The sequence below is a fragment of the Mus musculus genome, chromosome 19 (genome assembly GCF_000001635.26).
Source record: "Mus musculus strain C57BL/6J chromosome 19, GRCm38.p6 C57BL/6J".
Classification (NCBI taxonomy): domain Eukaryota; kingdom Metazoa; phylum Chordata; class Mammalia; order Rodentia; family Muridae; genus Mus; species Mus musculus.
In genome coordinates this window covers 29,348,441-29,368,777 of record NC_000085.6, presented here as the reverse complement: position 1 = coordinate 29,368,777, position 20,337 = coordinate 29,348,441, and the positions used below count along the sequence as shown (strand labels likewise).

The window sequence follows — 20,337 nt, the reverse complement described above, 5'->3', positions numbered from 1 at the left end:
AGCATGGCCTTTGACCTCTAAACCTGCACCTCTTACATGGGCTAAGAGTCCAGGGTCACCTTCTCCCTCCCTCCGGCAAGAAACTGTAACCTTTCACAAATTCCCAGACAAGAGCTGAGAGCCTTTCACAGAACAGAGTTTAAAGTAAAGAAGTGACGCTCATTCAAGATGGGGAAATAGGTTTGTCCCAGGGGAAGTCCAGATGAAGATCTTGGAACGCCACTTCTTTATCTTCCCATGGGGGGGGGGGGCACGGGGGGGGATGGGGGGGGGAAGAGTGCCTGGGGCGGGGAGGGGAAGCAGATGCAAACTTCCTTTCTCAAAAGAGTGAAAATTTACCCAGTTTTCAAATTCTATCAAATGATCCTGAACCCTGTGCTCAAATCCATCCCTTCTCCATCCCTCCTTAGAGCAGCATATAACCACTATCATGTCTTCCTATCTATGATGCTCAGCTGGGAAAGGTGAATATTTTCCCTGTATAAAGTTCTCCTTAAACACCGCTTGGTCACTATCATCATCAGCTGCGGATACTTTCTGGAATGTATTCTCAGGTTGTTGTTTTTTTTTTTTCTACACAAAGGCCTTTCAGACACTCAAACATAATGAAGTACTTATACATATAAGAGTTTATCTAAATGAAATACCTAGCCATATTCCAGACAGTCACATACACAGATGGTCAGTGGATGACTGAGCTAGTAAGGCACTATTACTAACCTGTGCATTCCTCAGTGGGAGAGTGATGCCCTTTAATAACCCAGCACAATGGAATATAGCAATTAAAAAAAAACTGGCTAAGTAATTCATAGGAAAGCACCTGTAATAATTTATTTTTAAAAAAAGATAGAATATTGTACTTTCACCTCTTATGACAACCCCAACCTAAACTTTAACATAGCCTAGGTCACTGTATCTAAGAACTGTTTGGGACATTTTCTTCCAAAAATCCTTTAGGTTCTCTGGGCAGATAGAATGAAAATCTTAAGCTCCAGCATCCTAGACCTCGACAGAGGAAGGGACCTCCGGAGATGCTTCAAGTGGAAAGACCCAGTCATTGCTAGCAAACAGTCAAGTCGCGCTAGGACCAATTAATTCATCTCTTCTGACCCAGCTACCTACCCACAAGATCCATAAACACACAAAACTGCGGATTCTGAGTTCTTAACTTTCCCAGGAAACCGGTTCCCTTCTCCGTCCTAAAAAGGTCTAGGGATTCTGGCTCTTTAAAGTGCCCTGCAAGCGGATTCCGCGAGAAGATGCTCCCTTACCTGCAGGCGAGGAGACTGGCCCGCGACGTGCAAGTGCAGCCTGGCATGAGGCTTGGGGACCACGATTTCCTGGTCTTATCTCGAGTTCAGAGCCCCGCCCACTCCGCGGAAGCCTTGTCCAACCTCCGCTGTCTGTGAAACCGAAGCCACCCAGTCCCTTTGAGCATGAGTTTATCTCATAGTATTTCCTGCGGATGACTTTAGAGTCAGCTTTGGGATATTCACAGTTTAAGAAAAAACGAAACTAGGCTTCGGTGCGGTGACACACGCCTTAATTCCAGTACTCAGGAGCCAGTGGCAGGTGAGTCTCTGGTCTATAGAGAGAGCTCCAAGACAACCGGGCTGCTACTGAGAGGCTGTCGATAAAAACAAAAACAAACAAACACTATTTAAAAACGAAACTAAAAGTGAAAGTGAAACCTGCATTAGCTTTCTTGTAAATCAGGTTCCCTCAAAGAAACAGTCCAGAGTAAACAACTCAGCTCTATTTTGGGTGGGAGTGGAACCTGAGGTCGGGGGTGGGGGTGGGGGGGAGCGTGTGCTTGGAGATCCACATAGGTTGCCTTCCTCTACAGCTCCCACCTTGATTTTTGAAAGAGGGTCTCTCTTACCTAACCTCGGGCTCGCAGCTGGCCAAACTAGCCGGCCAGCGTGGTCCAGGGATCCCCATCCGCGCCCCTGCTGCCAGGGCTAGGGTCTCAGAAATGGGCCATCACTGCATTTATTATGGGTAATGAGGACCCGAATTTCAAATCTTCAGGCTTGAGCAGTGAGCGCTTTAGAAGCAAAATATCTGAAGTCATAAGATCTCTGACTTAAATTTTATCTTCAGAATCCAGACACTTCAAATTACCATCCGATTCCCCATCTCTTTCAAGCCCTTTCTGGATACGTGGATACGTGACAGTCTTGACATGACTTTACATATAGAGTTATACAACCTATAGAGTTAATATCAAGCAAATGACTCAGTTTTAATTCTAGAAAGTAGGTGTGTCTGTATAATAGGAAATATATTTTTAAATCGTGGATTTGGTGACTTCCTCAAAGTTCCTCGACATAATGAAACCAGTTGTCTTGCCGTTCAAGAACTTCCCATCTCGAACCGTGCCCTTTGTGAACGCTGTGGATCACGGCCAGTCTCGGGATCCAGGTGGGGGAAGTCTATTCTAAATGATGTTGAGAAAGACTTTCTGCGAACTGGAAGTGTGGACTTTTTCCAAGACAAAACCTTGGGAACTCCACAGAGCACTGTCATCTTTAAACATTTCACTGTTGGACTTCAAGGGCCTTCTTCATTCTCTGCTTTCCCCCACTTACTTACTAAAACTACTATTCCAAAGTAGTGCACTGGGTGAATACTGGGGTGTCCGCTGGCTTAGTTGTAATGAGATTTTCACATTCTCAAAGCATCTCCATTTTTAACTTGGAAGTCATTGGGGTTGATGCTGCCTAAAGGATCTATAGAGAATGTGGCACTCTAAACAGCAACAATAAAATTGGAATAAGACCAGAGCCTCAGCTGAGATAGTCCCTCTTCCAAATGTCTTTTGAACCCCAATAATAGAATAAAGCAATTAAAGTTAGAGATAACATTAGTTGGCTGACTGAAAATAAAATATAGACTTTATATGTGGAAATTCAGTCTAAACATATGTGTGTGTATATACACGTGCACAGACAAAACATATTTCTAGTTAATAGGTTTGTGTTTGTTTGTTTGTTTGTTTGTTTTTGGTTTTTCGAGACAGGGTTTCTCTGTGTCCTGGAACTCTGTAGACCAGGCTGGCCTCGAACTCAGAAATCCGCCTGCCTCTGCCTCCCCAGTGCTGGGATTAAAGGTGTGCGCCACCACGCCTGGCCAAGCTTTATGATATGTTAGTATGGTTGTGACTATTCAGATCTGTAAAAAATTCACTTTAGAGACCCACTCCTTAGCTGAGTTCCCTTGGTTCCATAAGGATCTGAGAGGTGAGGATTAAGCCACACCCCCTTAGTAGTCTCTATGATATGTGAATTCCTTCTAAAGCTAGAAGAGGTGAGGTGGTTTGGTTTTGTTTGTTTTGTTAAAGCATTGCTTACAGTCTACATAAATTCTCCACAGAGAAGGCAAGGGGTGACTGAACCTGGTCTCTCTGAAGCTCTCCATGGGAACTGGGGCCTGCTGCTTTCGCTGATTTGCATATGAGTAATCTGAAGAGTCGCCCCACCCCCACTCCTCCACCTGTTTCTACTCCTCCGACATTTATTCTCCCATGAAGTTGTCCATGCCCCCTTAATGAAGTTTTGGTATCCTCCAGAAATAGAAAGTGAGGATGTGACTTTTATACACACACACATACATGTATACATGTATATATGTGTGTGTGTGTGTGTGTGTGTGTGTGTGTGTGTGTGTGTGTGTATAAAATCACCATCTCAAAAATACACATAAGCCAAAATAGCCTAGGCAAGGAGATAAGTATCCCTGAAAATGATATGAGTTTTTGTGATTTGGACAAAATGAATAGAGAAACGGTCAGACAAGAGAAAAACAGCGGCTAGCCAAGACTGAAGAGTGGAACAAATCTCTAATGTCATTTCTAATCTTGCTGTTTCCTGTTCATACCCCACCTGGCCTACTCATTTCAGGGAGATAAACCTCCTTGCTGCTCCCAGTCTGCTTAGCTGACGATGAAGACCAAGCAACCATCTCAAGGGTAAGGCACTACACAAAGTGATTCCGGAGATACCCAACCTGCAGGAGGGACAAACTGCAAAGGCTGAAGGGGAGCAAGCGTGGACAGTTCCTGCAGAGAATATTACTGTGCTGCAGTCTAGACTGAAAGGCTGGCTCTCATCACGTCTCAGAGGGCCTGGAGGGTTAAGGAGAAAGGTTGGTTCCCAGTGGTAATGCAAAGTCATTGGAGAGTGCCAGAAGCAAGGGTCAGGCTGCGTGGGTCTGGAGTTACAGTTAGTTGTAAGCTGCTAAGAATCAAACCTTGGTGCTTTGGGGTGCCCGTAACTGGATAAGCTCTCTACAGCCCTAGTTCTCAGAGCTCAGGGACTATTTTCTGAAGGGGAATGAGGAAGAGGAGGAGGAGGAAGAGGAAAAGATCACTCAGGGGAGGAGAACAGGCTGAGATTCACAGGTTGAGAGCAGGGTCATGTGCGTTGCATGGGTTGCAGGAGAAGGAAGTTAGCAAGCAGGTGCTTAGTCAATACTGACATCACAGCTGAAAAGCACCCTAAAGAGAAACAGCTACAAGTTTCCTGCTCATCAGCTGTGCGGTTATTTACATACAGCCTAGGAAGGCTAAAGCCCACACCCTCATCACTATTCCCCAGGGCTTCCCCAGTCAAGCTTCTCTTGGGATGCTATGAAATGCTTGGGCTGCGCCACATGAAGCTTCATCTGATTCAGGTTACACTCTGAGATGTACCGGCGGCCCCTGCTCGGAATAGTCTTCCTTGGCTACAGCATCATTTAAAAAAAAAAAAGCCTATCAAATTAATAAGATGAAATCACAGTAATGATTAAAAGTGTCAGTAATAGTAAAACGGGTGCATACACTAGGTTACCTAACTTGTATTATGAGTTGTGCTTCCTGGAGTCACCTCCACTTCAGGGCTGTGTAATTGGAGACATCTCGCTCAAGTAACTTGTGGAAGCTTACGTGTTCAGGAAAGGATACAAGTGGGAGTGAAACCCGGAACGATGCCCCAGTGTCTGCTACACAGCGGCCACACAGGTGGACTGTCAGGTGAGCGTCCTCATCCACTGCCATCAATCACAGTGTGTGGATTTTAAGGCCTTGACTTACTACTGTATGCCCCAGCCATTCTACCCCTACTACCCAAGACAACTGACAACATGCTCACAAAACTAGCAATGTTCTTCATACTAGACTAAATAGAATCATGCAAATGTCCATCGGTCTCAATGGACACACAAAATGCCTTATAGTCATACACTGGACTACTATTTAGTCCCAACAAGAAATGGAGCCATAATCCATGCTATAGTTTACCTGTTTAATTTTTCTTTCCATTTAACATGTATTTACTCTCTGTGTGCGCAAGTGCACACTCATACGTGGAACAGTTAGGGATGTCAGAAGACAGCTAACAATAATGGGTTCTTCCCTTCCACTATGTGGAGCCCAGAAATAGAACTGGGTCTCAGGGTGGTAAGCATGTTTACCCACTGAGCCATCTCACCAGCCCCTACTATAGCTTAGATACACACACACACACACACACACACACACACACACACACACTAGTGTTAAAGTAAAAGAAGTCAGCTCGGCATGGTGGTGCACGCCTTTAATCCCAGCACTTGGGAGACAGAGGCAGGCAAATTTCTGAGTTCGAGGCCAGCCTGGTCTACAGAGTGAGTTCCAGGACAGCCAGGGCTACACAGAGAAACCCTGTCTCAAACAACAACAGCATCAACAACAACAACAAAAAAAAAATAACAAAAACAAAAGAAGTCCGTTTCATTTATACGAACTATCTAGAATATGTAAGTCTTTGAAAAGGTAGAACATAGATTAAGATGGGGTCTCTAGGGTGACTGCATGTGACATTATCCATAAAGATAGGTTCTATAGATTGACTGAGAAAAACAGCTCATGATGAGGGAAGGATCTGGTGAGGTCTCGCACACACAGTGCAAATGTTAACCACTTCTGCTCCCAGTCTTCTGGGCGGAAAACACATTCTAAATCTTTCTCTTTGAAGCTACAACCCTGTGTGTTTAACATTCTTGGTTCCCACAGTGTTTATCTGAAGGTACAACGACCTCTGTTCCTCGTACAGGTTACAGAGCTGGGAACAGAACGGAGACAAGTTTAGTCTGCACGTATAGACACTACTTCCTACCTTAGGGATGGGCTACTTGTTTCTCTCCAAAAGCATTTACTCCTAGCAACACCCATCTCCTCCCACAAATAGAACTAAATAAAGATTCTGTTGCAATTTTCCCATCCAAGTAATGTTTGGAATGAGGGATCTAAAAGTCAGAATAAGGAACACTGGAACTAAAAACATCTATACAAGCCTGCGAGGCTAGATATGCCTGGAAGAGGCTAGATTGCCTTCTCTAAGGTGTGGAGCCAACACATGCTAATGCAGAGCCCTTCCTAAAGGTTGTGATTCACATACTATTTCCCCAACCGGTTACATAGTAAGTGCTAATGGGTCCAGTGTTTCCTAGTGAAGTTCGGAGTTGTACTATAGACAGACAATTCTGGTAGGAGTACGAAATATGGAAAACGCATAGGGAAATACGGAAATTCTGGTCACTGTCTGCTTTTGTTCCCTGGTTACCTTTAAGCGAGATTTGGTGATGGGTTTTGTTGTTGTTTTTGTTTTGTTTTTGAGGCACCGGACTCCGAGGACTTGAAACATTTCCACGCTGCTTCCTTGGGCCTTCCCTCAAAATCACGCACCTTACAAGACCATGCAGGTTGGAATTTGCGGTTCTGTCCCGCCCCGCCCACCTCCCGGCTCCAGGCGCCTGCACCGGAAGAACACCCCAGGCCTCCGCGGGCACCCGAGCGCTTAAGGGAGCCAAAGGCCACGCTGATTGGTTGAAGCTCGTGATCCACTGTCATAGCCAACCAATCCTGGGGCTCTGCCGAAGCAAGGTACTGTCCCTGCGCTGATCGCTCTGGAGCTCTGGCTAGAGGCCTCTGCTGCGGTCACCGTCCCCGCACCGTGTCGCGTGAGTGTTTCGGGTCACAGACACCTGGGAGGGAGGGGTCGGCTCCGTCGCACGGTCCCGCACAGCTGCAGCTCTGGCTGGGCAGGGAAGGCCAGGGCTCTGGGTTCTTGCTGATGCCTCCGAGGCTGACAGGTATTGCCAACCCAGTTCTGTGAGTGTGATCTCTCTGTACCATTGTCACCAAGTTGGGACAAGACTGCAGAGTGCAATGGACAGGAAAATGGAATTCCTTTAGGGAAATACCTATATGACGCTAAACTGGCTCAACAGAGCGAGAGTGGAAACAAAACAAAACACCCCCAGAGGTTATGTGCTTCCTGCTAGGGGACTTGGTTTGGAAGAGTTATTGAGAATGATAGTGATGTTGTGACTAGCCAAAAATTCTGGTACTAAATCAGGGAAGAAATCTGGATGACAGAAATCGTGTAGAATTTCTTTCCTTCTAAATGGAATCCAGGTTCCAAGGATGACCAGGGAAAGTCTGTCTGGGATCTGTACAATCAGGACACCCTTCCCAACACGCCTTTCCAGAGTAATTTGAATCATGGCCTCTTGGAACAGGAGACACGCCTGCCTCCCCATCCTCAACCCAAAACAAACAAACAAACAAAAATCCAGGAGCAGCCTGGACTCACATCTGTATCCTCCATCCTATAGGACATGGTGGTTGTCTGTGTTGCCTGTAATAAGTCAGTTTGGGGCCACGCTTACTTATCGCTGATAATATCGTGTCTCTGGGAGAGAGACATTTGGAGGTATTTGGGACATCCTAAGGAAAGAGTGCAACATGGCTTTGTTAGGTATGGTCAGAAGAGGTTGGAAACACTGTTCAAGGGTGAAGTTACAGGGTGTGGCATGCTCATTGGCAGGTGAGATCTCCAGAGGGACACTCCTGTTTGCCTTCTATATTTAACCGTGTACCTGAGATTTCCCCCGACACATCCAAAGTCCAAGTCCAAGAGAGCAAGGCCCAGAAGGAGGTAAGCCTAAATCCTAGCTAGCTTTTCAAAGTGTTTCTCTTCTCTTCTCTAGACGATTGACTGAAAGATTGTCCGACCACTTCAAGGGATGGAGAGCTAACCCCCTTAGGCCAAGGGACTGAGGGGAGAGTGTGTGTGTGTGTGTGTGTGTACTAGAAAACAGTCGGTTTCTTTGAAGATGTTTGAAGATGCTTGCAGCAGATGTAAAAATTCAACCGTCTGCTCCGACATGCAAAAGAAAACTAAAGGATGTTGAGCAGCCTGACAAGGTTGATCTTCTGTCAAGCATTCCTTATTTTGTGCAATTATTTGTGTGAAATAGAAGCCACAGAGACTATCATGATGGATGATAACACTTCTCCTGCAGGCTCAGCTGGAAATGACTCATGTGAGCTGCCAATACTTAGATAAGAGAGCAAACGGCTAGAGACCCCTCCACGATGAGTGCCCTCTGCCGCTGCTGGTAGGGTGCTAAGTGGGACAGTGAGAGTCAGGAGGAATCATGATGTCCCAGGGCTGTGGAAGGCTCTCTCTTCCTTCCTGGGAAGTAGTTCAGCCTCTGCTCAGCCTCGCAGCTGATTGGCTCAAGGGCTGCTTAATTCCAGGGTGCGATCTTCGTCTTTGTCAGAATACACGGAAATCATTGAAACCAGGCTGTCAGTTCATACTCCCCTGGAGCCCGACTAACAGGGTAACCATCCCAACTGATTCGAACTACCCCTGTTCTCCATGCTCATCTGCTAGGTTACTCTAAACCCAGGGATTTCCTTATGAGGAAAGCTGTGGAAATAACTGTTGTCCGGGATTTCCTCAGATTATACATAAATCCTGGCTGTGAAGCATTGAGACGGGCTGCTGTGGTGGAAAGGTATTTAACAGCCTAAGACAGCACTGAAGAGAGTGGAGATGTTGTGACACGCCCCCCCGCCCCCCCCCCCCGGGCCTTATGGTCTTCTGAAAAACCAATAACTAACCAAAGTGTTTCTCTGAACATACTCAGTTATATTTAGAACAAAGTTAGGAGTTCTTACCCATAGTTTATAGCCCTCTGGGGTAGCTGTTATACCTAAATAACAAGGCCATGCCTGATGTAGAGGGTGGCTCAAGTCAGTTTTTAAGGAAATGATGGTAAAAAAGGCGATATAGATCATAAGGGGAAAGAAAATCAAAATTTGAATTCATGTCCCAGGCTAGTAAAACAAAACAGCCATTCTATTTTTTAATTTTACTGTAAAATTCAATGAACTATATTGAGCATATTATTATAAAAAAAAAGGTCTGTACTTCTTCAGGCTAACCTAAGTGTTTCTGAGAACAGTAACATCGGCTAAGATAAACCACAATGTTCGGTGTATATTCGGTGTAATAAATGCAGTTTTCTCTCAATGGTATTTCCAACTTGCAATGAGCTTATTGTGCTATAACTTCCATTGGAAATAATGGAGAAACTCTACCATGTGGTCATTTTAAAACTCCATTTCTGGGCTGAGGAGATGGCTTGGTGGGTAAAGCACTTGCCATGCAATCATGAAGACCTGTGCTGAAAGCTTGCACATCAATGACGACCTGGGCACAGAGGCACACATCTGTAATTGCAGTGGTGAGATGAGAGGCAGACACAGGAGGATCCCTGGACGCTCCCGACCAGCTAGCCTGGGGTACACAGCTAAGAGGAACATTCCGGAAAGACTGTCTCAAACAAGGTGGAACGTGCAGAACAATACCCAGGGTTACCCTCTGACCTGGAGGAGCGCTGTGGCACACACCCACCTGCACTCACGCACATGAATGAATATATACACTCACACAAACTTCCCATTCCTGGGGATCCATTTGCAAAGGCGTGTGAGCATCCTCACCCTGCCCTTTTGAGAGCCTCGGTAACGTGGAGAGAATGAAGGCGAGGCTGGAGAAAACTGGCTAGGGGGAAATCAGCTGCAAGAGGATGAGACCTGTGTCAGAGAAGGAGGGGAGCATGAGACGTCAGGAGAAATACTGAAGAATTGACCCTAAGACACTTACATCTTAAGACACAAGGTCAAGAGGGACAGACGACAGTTCTGAACTCACATCCTCAGATGCATGGTCTTCCTGTCTGTCAGAACAGCTGGTATGAAGGTGAATCACATTAGACTTATAGAAGGGAAAACCGAGGTAACGTGGCACTGTGTGTTCACAGAGCAGGGAGAGATGGGAAATCATTTCAGTCAGCTGTTCTTGGCTGAGAGAAGGATGCTCAGGCTGGGTAAGAAGTATGCCTGAGGGTAGACAGCTACATAGAATTTACACTGTTCCCTAGGTCATCTCTCTCTCTCTCTCTCTCTCTCTCTCATCCCAGTTGATAGGAGTCCAGAGCCTGTATAAGGATGCACAGAGTCTGTTATTTAAATATGCCTTGCATTTTCCACTTTAGGTCAAGATGGGGTTTATATTCTCGAAATCTATGAACGAAAACATGAAAAACCAACAGGAGTTCATGGTTACGCATGCTCGGCTTCAGGTATGTGCTAGTTAAGATGCCATGTTCCTAATCCTGTTAAGTTTCTAGAATGGTGCTCTAGAGGCACAGTCTCTTCGACTCCCTTTGACTCCTAATTAAGACGCTCCTGGGCTCCATCCTCAAAGACAAGGTGAAGTGGATGACCAAATAACTGGTGAACAGCCCATGTCTCCAATCCAGATACTTGAGCCAAAATTTCTATACCACTAGGTAATTGCTTAGAGTATATTATGAACAGAATATGGCTCTTCCTCGAGGCATTCTGAACTCCTAAAACCTGTGAGTATATTAGGAATATGATGCCTTACATGGAAAGGGAATTTACAATGTGTTCATCTAAAGAAGTGTTATCATGGATTATCAACATGGATCCATTGTAACTTCCAGGACCTTTATAAGAACGTGTGTGTGTGTGTGTGTGTGTGTGTGTGTGTGTGTGTGTGTGTGAGAGAGAGAGAGAGAGAGAGAGAGAGAGAGAAAGAGAGAGAGAGAGAGAGAGAGAGAGAGAGAGAGAGAGAGAATTAGATGTTATACTGTTACCCATAAAAGTCTTAAACATAGTCATAACCTGAGAAGCACTCTACTGGCTTTGAAGATGGAGAGAACCAGGGCCATGGGCCAAAAAATGCAGGCAACCTTAATAAGCTGGAAAAGCCAAAGAAACAGAGAGACAGAGCCTCGCCAGCCCGTTTTGGCCCTTTAACCATTGATCATAACTTGTTAAAGCTGCACTAGGAAACTGTTATAGACTGTGGTACTTGACCTTGGATTGTACAGTAGATGTTTAGAAAAAAAAAAGTCGAACAGATTGCTGAATTATCTAATATAAGCTGTCAAAGTATTTTAAAATATTACACAGCTGAATGTTAAAATGTTCGACCTAAATTGTTTTGCTAAGGTTTTAGACAATGGTCATGATGAGGCCCCTGTGGTCTGTTATGGCTCTAAGAGTAGAAAGCCCTACTCTTGGGCAGTACAAGTGAGAGATAACCTAGACACCCGGATGAATCAATTCATAGCATCCTGACTGTGCACATGACCGGTCCTCGGTCTCCTGGTCTGTACCCTAGAGGCAATACACACTTCCGAGATGCTCCAAGAAGTAAAAATTATGCACATTATATAGAATGTACATTATATAGAATGTGTACTATAATGCCTCTTGCTTATATTAGGTGTTGCTATCATTGCTATTAAAAATATTTTTTAAGTGTTAGGGTTTCATATAGCCCAGGCTAGCTTCAAGCTGGTTATGTAGTCTAAGATGGCCTTGAGCTTGTAGTCCTCCTGTCTGTCTCTTCAGTAATAGGAGTATTGGTATGTACCACCATACCCCACTGATGTTAAAAACTTAAGTTTCGGTGTGGGATAATGGTTCCTTTGGGGAAAAGGGAAAGAATGGGCAAGTCTTACTGTAATGGAGCAATGGCCAGAGGAGACGTATAGGTTAGGAATCAGCCCAGTATCTCAGAAATAAGAATGGCGTGTGGGTGGAAACTACAAGAGTTTCATTCTTATATCAGACTACATGACCTCAGGATCTGTGAAGATCTGAGGATTCTATTCCTCTTTATTCCTCTTGGAAGTTACAGAAAACCAGAGACTCCTACACCAGAGGAGTCCGTCACTGCACGGAAGCAGTGTGAGCTAAGTACCGATGTCACTTCCTCCTGCTACTCAAAGCCCATGCACTCTGTGGATGTGGGTCAGGTATGGGGAACACTGAGTGTCGGGAATCTACTGCTTCTGTGAGGAACCATGAACAGGAGGAGTGTGGAGGCGTTTGCTTCGTTTCATGCCCCAGGGTTGTTCACTGGCACGAAAGCAAGAGATCGCTCAGCTCCGGTAGCTAGGGCCTTGCTTTTTTTTTTTTTTTGACCTACCCATCAAGAATGTACAGAATGTTCAAGGTCCTTGGTGGTCACCTGACTGGCCAGAGGCAAGAGAACGGCTCCAGTTGTACCTTCCAACACACTACCTTCGTTTTCCAGCAGACAGACGTTCTATTTGTCCTATCTTGGATTCCCGACTCTACAGTGGACATGTCACACCTGAGGCTCACGTAGCTTCCACAGAACAAAGGTTATTTTAAACAAAAACTCACCAAATTACTTACCATCAGTTACTGGCTGGTGTGAAATCCCCTCAACAACTTGTATGCTGGAAACCCAACCCCAATATGACTTCATTTGGAGACTGGGTCTTTACAGAGGTGATCAAGTTAAAATAAATCCTTAGGGTGGGTATTAATCTGATATGTTGTTGACTTTTAAGAGGAAATTTAATCATGTGCCCCAAATATGTCATTTACAAGCCAGTGACAGAGATCTCCTCACAGCTTGTCCAGGAATCAAATACATTGATTTTTTTGATTTCTAGATTCCAGAACTGAGACAAAAACAAAAACAAACAAACAAAAACCCTCTCTCTTTTTTTTTCCTATCGTTTAAACTAGCCAGATCGTGGTCTCTGTTTTTTGGGGGGTGAGGGAGGCGCAGTGGTGGCCGGTATGCAGCTTTAGCAAACTAAAGAGGGAAGCACTTGGAACCTGCGTCCAGAAGGGGGCGCTGGTGCATCGAGCAAGGAGCTCCGTGCAGCTCAACTGCAATTTTCTGCTTTTCTCCCTATTTCTCTAAGCCCTGCCAGGAGCATCAGAGAGGTCATGAGTGGGAGAGATTTTGGTCACCATGAGGTTTTTGTACAGAATGGCGCGTCAATTTCACTGCACACTTATCTGTGTGCACGGCAGTATCTGAATTGCATCAGGCTCCTATCCTCACTGCAAACTTTGCAAACCGACCTCATTGGTTAAATTCAGCCCTTCTTCCATGAAAAGAATGCATCCTAAGTGTTGTAGGGTCGCTACCTACATAGTTTCAGGAGTTTAGACATTTTTGCAGATGTTCGGTGATTATTATGACAAGGCCTTTGTTTCCCTCCTCAAGAACCACAAAAAGTTTTGTTTTTATTTTCCTTAAAAAAAAAAAAAAAGATGGTTTTTGAGAATTTCATACAAGGCTTGAGGCTACGGTTAAGTGGTAGAGCATTTTTGCCCAGCATGCACATGGTTCTGGGGTCAGTACTGCTGGGGGTGGGGGGTGGGGGAGGAAGAGGGAGGGGGTGTATAAGATGGAAGGGACTCACATTAGTAGTTACAACGATATTACCGTCAATTTTTAGTTTTCCGGTAGAAACTGCTTCTTCTAACTTCCGTTACTGAGGAGCTATACAGTGCAGTTCTTCACAGTGCCACTAGATGGCACACAAACAACTTTATAACACCGCAAAACCTGGAAAGAATCCTGATTTTATGATGTAGGCTGGAAAGGGGAAACCTAACACAGAGAAAGAAATATACAGATGTCTGCCCTAGTTATGCAGTGGGACTGTAGACAGAGAGCAGTATGGTAATGCAAAGATTAGTGGGCAGCAAAAGTTTGTCATTTGCTGTGTTCAGGGAACAACATGAGAGAAAAACAAAATCCAACCAAACATGAGAGCCCAGGCTGTCTGTGTGCTGAAAAGTTAAGGTAATATAGATTCTCTTAGTTTTTAGTGAGATTGCATTTTGCACATGGAAGATGTAGTGTTCTGACCCTGGTTAATTTTTATTGGAGCCACCTGAAAAGAGGGAATTTCAGTTGAAGAACTACTTCAGTTAGATTGAATCATGTCTGTGAGAGATTGTCTTGACTAACGAGTGATAAGGGAGCGCTCAGCCCACTGTGGGCAGCGCCATTCCTAGGCAGGTAAGTCTGGGCTGCATAAGGAAGCTAGCTGGATAGGAGCTCCTGGCTAGAAAATAGTGTTTTCCACATGGTCCCTACCTCCAGGTTCCAGCCTTGAGTTCTAGACCTGACTTCCCTCCATGATGGATTGCAACCTGGAAAATGAAATAAATCCTGTCCTTCTAACATTGTTTTTTGGTCATGGGGTCACAGTTACAGAAGCAGTTCCTAATGTGAAAATAATAAAAAACACTTCCAGACACACCGTTTTAGACATTACGATGGTCAGCGGTTTATGTGAATTTCTGTAGTGTGCTTATCAAGTGCTAAAATGCCTTGGTAATTTCTTCTCTCAAGGGATCACACATTCTTGAACAGGGTAAAGATGGCAGCCAATGAGTTCAGTACTGTGTTAAGAACCAAGAACGATGTATATTAGTATGTCTGATGACTACAGAATGGCAGGGGCTTTTCTAAAGGCCACATATTCAGTTAACACTTAGTCCTGGCAGTGAACCGATGTCAGCTAGTTAATGGAATAAACATGGAAACATGGGGTTGAGACCTTTGCTCTCTGTCTGTTCTGACATGGTTCAAGTAGTTTATGTAGAACTTTTCTTAGAAGAAAAAATATTTAGATCATGTTTAATGAGCACACTTTTAAATCTATTAGGAAAACTGATGTTAGTTTTAGGTTTATTGTTAGGTTTTGTTTAGAATATTTGACGACTCTAGCTATTGGTTTAGGCGGTTACTTCTTATAATAATTATACCTTTAGAGACATGAGTTTGCTACATATGGGTATACTTTAGTTTTTCAATCATTAAACATTGTTTAGATGCCAAATACTACTAAGACATAATTTTCAGTTATATTTTTCCAAAAGAAAAACGTTAACTTCAAGTTTCATTTGTTTCAAAATTTTTGAACATGAAGACCTCAAAGTTTTTAAAACTACGGTAGAACGAGAGATTACGTCATTACCTTTCTTCTTCCTCCCTCCCACCTGATCCATGAGGTCTCTCTGATGCCTCCTTACTAAGACTCCCACTGCCCTGTGTCTCCTTTGTTGCAGCATGACGCTAATCCCAGATTTCCAACCCCAGGTGAATCATTGTTGCTGTTGTCATTGTTGTTGTTGTTGTTGCTGTCCTTTGAGACAGGGTGGCAATGTAGCCCAACGTGGCCTCAAATTCACAATTCTTCTTTCTGTGTCTCTTCTTGAGTTCGAGAAGGACGGTCATACCCTCCCAAGCCTGGTGCAGAACTCTTATCCTGTGAGAGAGAGAGCTTTACAACTGTGTTTGAGTCCAGTCGTTATAAAGACAACGACTTCTGCACAGTTTGATGGCTCCTTTCCCCTTCTGCACACTGTGTGTTTGTCATGTCATGCAGTCCCGGGATCTTGTCACAGTCTCATCTCACCTGGGGCATCCTCTGAGTTCTTGGCTGACTTATACATTTTGATACGCTGAGTTCACTCTTTACCATAAAGTTTATTCCTGTGACAAGGACAGCGTGTTCTGTGTCCACCCCAGCATCATCCTGTTTATGATCTTTAGAAAGATCTTTAGAAACCTTTCTGCTTCTGCCTTGGAGAGTTCCTTGTCATCACTTTTAGACTGATAACTATGTGATGCTTTATTGGGGATAAAGAGAAAAATGTATCCTGTGGTAGTTCGTTTAGACAGTAGTTCTTAATCCTGGCTGCATACTAGAACTACCTAAATGCCCTGAAAAACACTAAACTAAACTTATGCTGACCTAACCTTCCAGTTAATATTCTGAATAATTCTTTTGATATGTTAGTATGGCTACTGGGACCTTGAAGAGCTCCACAGATGTTTACAGCTCAGGACACAGATGTTGAACGTGCCTGGATCTTGTTTTGATTTAGATGCCTTTTCATAGGAACACAGATTATTAATTACTGTATTTATATCACTTTGGAAGATATGCATTGGTATATGAGTTTGGAAAAAAAAGTAGTCTAGCAAGGATAGGTTTTACACACTCACTATTCATGTGTACAAAGTCATATGATGTATCTTTAACAGAACTCAAAATGAGTCTCAGCTTCTACTGATCAAGGCAATTTGGGCAAGACAAAGTGGCTCAATTGCTTCTTGCTCTTTCTCCTTCTCCAATCTTGGTTTGACCTAGGCGACCGCAGGTGGTACAGGCATTAGAGGAGGCTTCTCTGATTGAGGGGAGCTTCTCTAATGACTCCTAGGAAACATGAGGTGATCTGCTCTGAGGACATTGACCGTGCTCCAGAGGGGAGTCTGGCCATGACTTCTACACTCTTCAATGCTGTGGGTCCTTGAGACCCAGTTATCTTCTCCAGCTATCTCTGGCTCATATTCTCTGCCCAAGTCTCTGCTATGAGTGTAGCATTCTGGTATGCTACCTCCTTCTAATTTTTAGCTATCCCCTGTAAACCTTTTCATGGGAAAGGGAACCATGTGGACACTTATGTAGCTGAGATGAACCCAACTGTCTCTCTCAGGCCTGCCTGAGCCCAGATCTGCCTTGCAACCATTGTCTCTCTACTTTGGATTCCCCCCTCCCAGAATCCTCTCTGTTTAGGGATTCTCCAGCCCCACCTGGGGTTTACTTAGTATGCTCCTGTACTACAACTCCCAGGAGAGGCCACGTGGCTAAGCCTTATCCTTACACCAAAACGCATTTTCCTCTCTCAGTTCCTGCCACGGTAGAACGAGGACACGACGAGAAACTGAGTCACGTTATGTTTCTTCCATCACAAACTCTAGCTTTCTGTTTCTTAGCTTTGCTGATGATGTGTGCTGTCGGGGTTTTAGAATTTAAAAGACAAGAAGAAGCAGTTTCTCTCTGAAGAAAGAGGGGCTTACATTTTATTTTGCTACTGCTCCGTGATTTTTCTTTTTTCTTTTCGTTTTTTTTTTTAAATCCAACCAGGTATTGTGTCCTGTAGTTTGGGCTGTTCAAAGCCAAGAAAGGCACTGATTGAAGTGCCACAAGACAAAACATGTGACAAACAAAAATCTCTATTGACATCCCTCCATCACTGTATGAAGACCTGGCATTTCAGTTTGTAGTGGGTGCATTTGGAAGGCAACATGAATGGAGGGCAGCACAGTGCGTGTTTAGTGACCCAGAAATCTTTCTTCACACAAAACAGAGAAGCCAGGGAACATAGCCCTGACTTGGATCCTTAGCCATACAGTCAAGACCTCAGCGAGCAGGGCACATTGGAAGGAATTGTCACTGCCAAAGGTACAGTTGCACAGAGCTGTTCAGGAAACCTAGTGAAAATCTATTGTGATTTAAACAAAAGAAAACTGCCTCAGAACAAAGGAAGGAGGGAAAGCAGATGTGACACGGTTCCAAGGTGGCAGGTGACTAACTGCCCTTTTGTCTTTTGTGCTTAGCTGGAAAGGCATCTGACCATGCAGAATGAGATGAGAGAAAGGCAAATGGCTATGCAGATCGCCTGGTCTCGGGAATTCCTCAAATATTTTGGAACGTTTTTTGGCATTGCAACCATCTCTTTAGCAACTGGGTATGCTTTACAATTTACTTGAAGAGTTTCTGAAATAACAAAGCCTTTGCCATGGTCGTAGCACTCATTAAGTTGGCTGGAGTAGGCCTTTGAGTTTCGAACCCTGAGTATTATATAAACAAAGGAAGCTCCCGTAGCTTACCCCTCTGTAGAACCAGAGCAGTAACAGCTCATCGTGTCTTCAGTTCCTGACGTTCCTTTTGTCTATTTCTCTCGCCTATAAGTTAAAGAGAGCTCACTTGACACCAAGATGGATGGCCTCTGTGCTCATCCCAGAGGCAGAACTCAATCATAGTAGCTCTCAATCATTGTCTGCTTTCAAAGGAGGAATCTAAGCCTTGAGGTCAAAGGAAGATTGACAAGTCATAGACCCTCCCCTTGAGAGCCAAAAAAATCTGGCAAGATTTGTTGGACAAAGAAATTCAATTGTTCAATTTCTATCGAAGGCTCAGATGAATTAAATAGCCTACGAGATAGAATACATTCTTCCAAAGGTTTTTTTTTTTATTTTAACAAGGATAAGATATGTATTTGCAGGTTATATTTGATATTTATTGTTTTGTTTCTGGAACAGAGCACTAAAGCGAAAGAAGCCAGCCTTTCTCGTTCCTATAGTCCCGCTAAGCTTCATCTTCACCTACCAGTATGACCTGGGCTACGGAACTCTCCTACAGAGAATGAAAAGTAGGTCTTCCTCAACTAGAGCCGCTGTGTCGTAATTCATCTGTGGTTCAGGACTGGGGCTGAGAGATGGCTCAGTTGGTAATGCGCTCACTCTTCAAGCAGGAGGGCCTCAGTTCAGTCTCTAGTACCCATGTGAAAAAGCCAGGTGTGACGGTACAGGTTTGTAATCTCAGTCCACGGGAGGCAGAGACACAGATCTCTGGGGCTCCTGGCTAGTCTGAGATCTTGTGTCATGCACAAAAGCAAACACAGAGATAACATCTGAGGATACTGATGGCTAACCTCAGGCCTCCTCACGCAAGTACACACACATGAATGTATACATGCACCCACGCACGCGCAGCACACACACACACACACACACACACACCCTCCTTATAAATCTTTGACTAATGTGGATTCTGATAGGACCATTTTCCTACAATCCAGACAACCAGCATCTCTTCAGTGGCATGGAGTCAGCTTTTACTAGCTCATAAAAACTGACTGCTAAATGTTTAGAAATTTTGCATGATGGATATGGGGAACACTTGTTTTTTTAAAAATTAAACAAAATAGGTTTATTTATTTATTTGTAATTAAATAAAATAGGTATAAGCCTACAGACTGATAATTAAATTATAATAAACACTAAATTTCGTTTAAAACAAAAAAGCATTAAATACGCAGAACTCATCTGTTTTAAATTATTTTTCTATTCGGTATAATCATAAATTACTTGTATCAATTGTATCTGCATTATGCAAATGTAGACGCAGCATACAGATGCGACAAAAAACCAGCATCACTCATTGGTGGCTTGTGATTGGTCAGGTGAGGAGTATTTACATTGTGGAAACTGGCGACATGCCAAGTCAAGGATTAACCTTGTCCTTCTGCTGATCATCTGGGCCAGGGATTGGAAAACGCTGACATTTTAAACCTTTGGGAAAGAATTCTAATGACTTCTATAAGTATTCTTCCTTTTGCAGACAACTTATTCATTTTTAGTGTCAATTCTCAGTTGTTTGTGTGTGTGTGGTATATTGGTCAGATCAAGGTAATTATAGTGATCGCCTCATGTATTTATCTTTTCTTTTGTGTACTATTTCTGAGACACAGTCTCCCTGTGTGGCCTAGGCTGACCTTGAACTCATGATCGTCTTGTCTTTCCTCCTGAGTGATAGAATATAAGCATGTAATGTGCTTCCCCTGAGTGGTGTATTCCTTCTCCTGAGTCAGATGGGTGCTCAACTCTGAGATTTAAGGTCATGGATCCAGTCCCCACCGTGTGTCCCTGGATCAGCAACCAGGTCCTCTTAGGGAACCCTTAGGACGTCTTCATCAGCTTACCTGTGTCTGCATTTTACTTAAGGTGAAGCTGAGGACATATTGGAAACAGAAAAGACGAAGCTGGAGCTGCCAAAAGGACTGATCACCTTTGAAAGCCTTGAGAAAGCCAGAAGGGAGCAGAGTAAACTCTTCTCAGACAAATGAAGTCACAGTTATCCTCAGAGCACATATCGTGTCTCAAAAGCACAAAGTTGTTGGCTTGAATCATGGTGTTTACAGTTTTTTAAATGATCAAGATTTTGATATGATGCATTTTTATTTTAGAATATTAAAATTCAAAATGAATTTGTTGAACTATTTTAAAATAAAATTTCTAACACTCCACCAAATCATGGCAGTATTCTAAACAGCATTCAAATTTCTCGTGTGTATGTGTGTTTTATAAATATCCAAGGGCAAAATTAATAAATTGTGTTGTTCTGAATTTGACCCCAATGTCCTGCTGCTTGAGGTCCTGTGAGACAGACTGTCCTCGGTATTCAGTGCTCCCAGGCATCTGCTGTTGTGTCCTGTCTCACACAAAAGAAGAGCGACCAGTACACCGTGAACTACAACGTTTGGAGGAGGGGGAGGGGGAGGGGAGGAGG

The 20,337-nt window shown here is 43.9% G+C and overlaps 2 protein-coding genes across 8 annotated transcripts in view; one reads left to right on the top strand and one right to left on the bottom strand.

Annotated features, from left to right (window-relative positions):
- Positions 1-6,671, bottom strand: part of Cd274 (CD274 antigen) — a 25,989-nt gene extending 19,318 nt beyond the window's left edge. The window contains exons 1-2 of one of the 3 annotated variants that reach the window (XM_030251020.1): positions 6,585-6,671; positions 1,272-1,627 (exon numbers count right to left, since the gene is read on the bottom strand). The gene's annotated coding sequence lies outside the window, so the exon portion shown is untranslated. Of the gene's footprint in view, positions 1-1,271; positions 1,628-6,584 lie in introns of those variants that run through there. The other 2 variants (XM_030251021.1, NM_021893.3) reach the window with 2 other exon arrangements.
- Plgrkt (plasminogen receptor, C-terminal lysine transmembrane protein) lies at positions 1,486-20,179 on the top strand. 5 transcript variants are annotated; one of them, XM_017318283.1, is made up of 8 exons: positions 1,486-1,572; positions 3,903-5,014; positions 6,639-6,981; positions 7,851-7,961; positions 10,375-10,461; positions 17,604-17,734; positions 18,309-18,418; positions 19,773-20,179. In XM_017318283.1, exons 5-8 carry the CDS (start codon positions 10,381-10,383, stop codon positions 19,892-19,894), a joined length of 444 nt encoding a protein of 147 aa, XP_017173772.1. In that variant the 5' UTR covers positions 1,486-1,572; positions 3,903-5,014; positions 6,639-6,981; positions 7,851-7,961; positions 10,375-10,380; the 3' UTR covers positions 19,895-20,179. The 5 variants fall into 5 exon arrangements, with proteins under 5 accessions (XP_017173772.1, XP_030106919.1, XP_030106920.1 ...); XM_030251059.1 differs by lacking the exons at positions 1,486-1,572; positions 3,903-5,014 and adding an exon at positions 7,639-7,736 and having other exon boundaries at positions 6,642-6,981; NM_026362.2 differs by lacking the exons at positions 1,486-1,572; positions 3,903-5,014 and having other exon boundaries at positions 6,907-6,981; positions 19,773-20,101.
- The last annotated feature ends 158 nt before the right edge of the window (positions 20,180-20,337 follow it).